The sequence below is a fragment of the Armigeres subalbatus genome, chromosome 3, assembly GCF_024139115.2.
Source record: "Armigeres subalbatus isolate Guangzhou_Male chromosome 3, GZ_Asu_2, whole genome shotgun sequence".
Classification (NCBI taxonomy): domain Eukaryota; kingdom Metazoa; phylum Arthropoda; class Insecta; order Diptera; family Culicidae; genus Armigeres; species Armigeres subalbatus.
The window spans coordinates 400,845,094-400,846,410 of NC_085141.1; the positions used below are offsets into that span (position 1 = coordinate 400,845,094).

General features: G+C 40.3%; 1 protein-coding gene across 1 annotated transcript; it reads left to right on the forward strand.

Moving 5' to 3' along the window:
* The first annotated feature begins 353 nt into the window (after positions 1 to 353).
* LOC134224061 (neuropeptide-like protein 32) lies at positions 354 to 907 on the forward strand. Its single transcript, XM_062703299.1, has 2 exons — positions 354 to 505; positions 568 to 907. The coding sequence occupies exons 1-2, from the start codon at positions 455 to 457 to the stop codon at positions 823 to 825; spliced, it is 309 nt and encodes a 102-aa protein (XP_062559283.1). The 5' UTR covers positions 354 to 454; the 3' UTR covers positions 826 to 907.
* Positions 908 to 1,317: the final 410 nt, after the last annotated feature.

A 1,317-nucleotide genomic window follows, 5' to 3' on the forward strand; every position in this document is an offset into this window, starting at 1 on the left:
ACAAACTAAATAGTTGTTGTTCTGTCCCAACGAAATAGTTTGCAGATTTTTTTTTTATCAATTAGTTGACTTGTAATCTGGTTGCAACATTGTAGATTTCTTTCACCAATGTCATTTCATAGTGCATTTTGTCAGCCCACCTAATGACACTTTCAACCTACAATTTCCACTGATTGAATCACAAATCGTCGCCTGACCAGAGATTTATCGCAAGCATCACATCGTCATTACTATGAACCGTATGTTTAGCCGGAGCGCTTCTAGACGATAATATCACTCCAAATCGATCGGCTCCGAGTTCCGTTAGCAATTACTCACTGTCGCCATTGTTAAACTTCCACGTGGTCACATTTGGTGTATATAAACCGCAACCCAGAGTGAATAAAACCAGCATAGTTTTGTTTGAGCTTTGGAGTTAAACATTTACATACAGGAGCGCAAACATTTTCACAGAATGAAAGCTTACGTCGCTTTTGCCTTTGTAATCGTGTGCACAATACTTCTGGTAATAAGTTCCTCAAATATAGTAATTCGTTTGATCAGAATTGTAACTCTTCATGATTTCAGGACGCGACACACGCATTCCAAGACAAACATGGAAAACAAGATCAACACCTGGAGGAGCTGCAGGAGATGCTGCGATACAGTATGATGCCCGATCTGGAGGATATCCCTCGATTCCGTCGCTCGGCTGATCAGGATTCGGACGGACAGTCCGGAGGCCAACAGGGTGGTGGCCGTGGTGGCAAACGAGGTCGAGGAGGCCAAGGTGGACCGGGAGGCCGTGGACAGGGACAAGGGCAGCAACAAAATGGCGGACAATAAATCCATAGCAAGTGTTGTTCGATTCACGAAATCCTGGCAGTTATGTGTCGCGCACCTGAACGATTATAAAACATCACAAAAACATGTTTGATACTTTTTCTTTCAATGTGGTTTTGAATTGTAAAGGATTGAAACATATTTATTCGTGACCTGCTTTTTTATTATGTGTTCTATTAGCTCTTCCAGATTGATTTTAAATGAATGTAGCAGGCAGGCACATTACATTACGAATCTGTGAAGTTAAAAAGAGAAATAATTCAATAGTGCTTAGTGTCAACAAAGTATTGAACGTGATTCAAAATAAATATATTATCTGTAGCATTTGCACAGATTTCCGCCCATATTAGAAGATGCTTGCACAACTATATAAAAACAATGTCGGCCAAACATTGCAAGCAAACATTTCATAAATCATTTCTCGGTACTTAACATTTTAACAACGATCCCCAAGTTTCCAACGACCACAGCCGCAAATGTAAAAAAGTCGGAAAT

Bases quoted from the DNA above. Each gene is read 5' to 3' on its own strand.
- LOC134224061 (XM_062703299.1), top strand. From the start codon at position 455: ATGAAAGCTTACGTCGCTTTTGCCTTTGTAATCGTGTGCACAATACTT. The intron at 506-567 runs GTAATAAGTTCC...TCATGATTTCAG, and splicing joins TCGTGTGCACAATACTTCTG to GACGCGACACACGCATTCCA.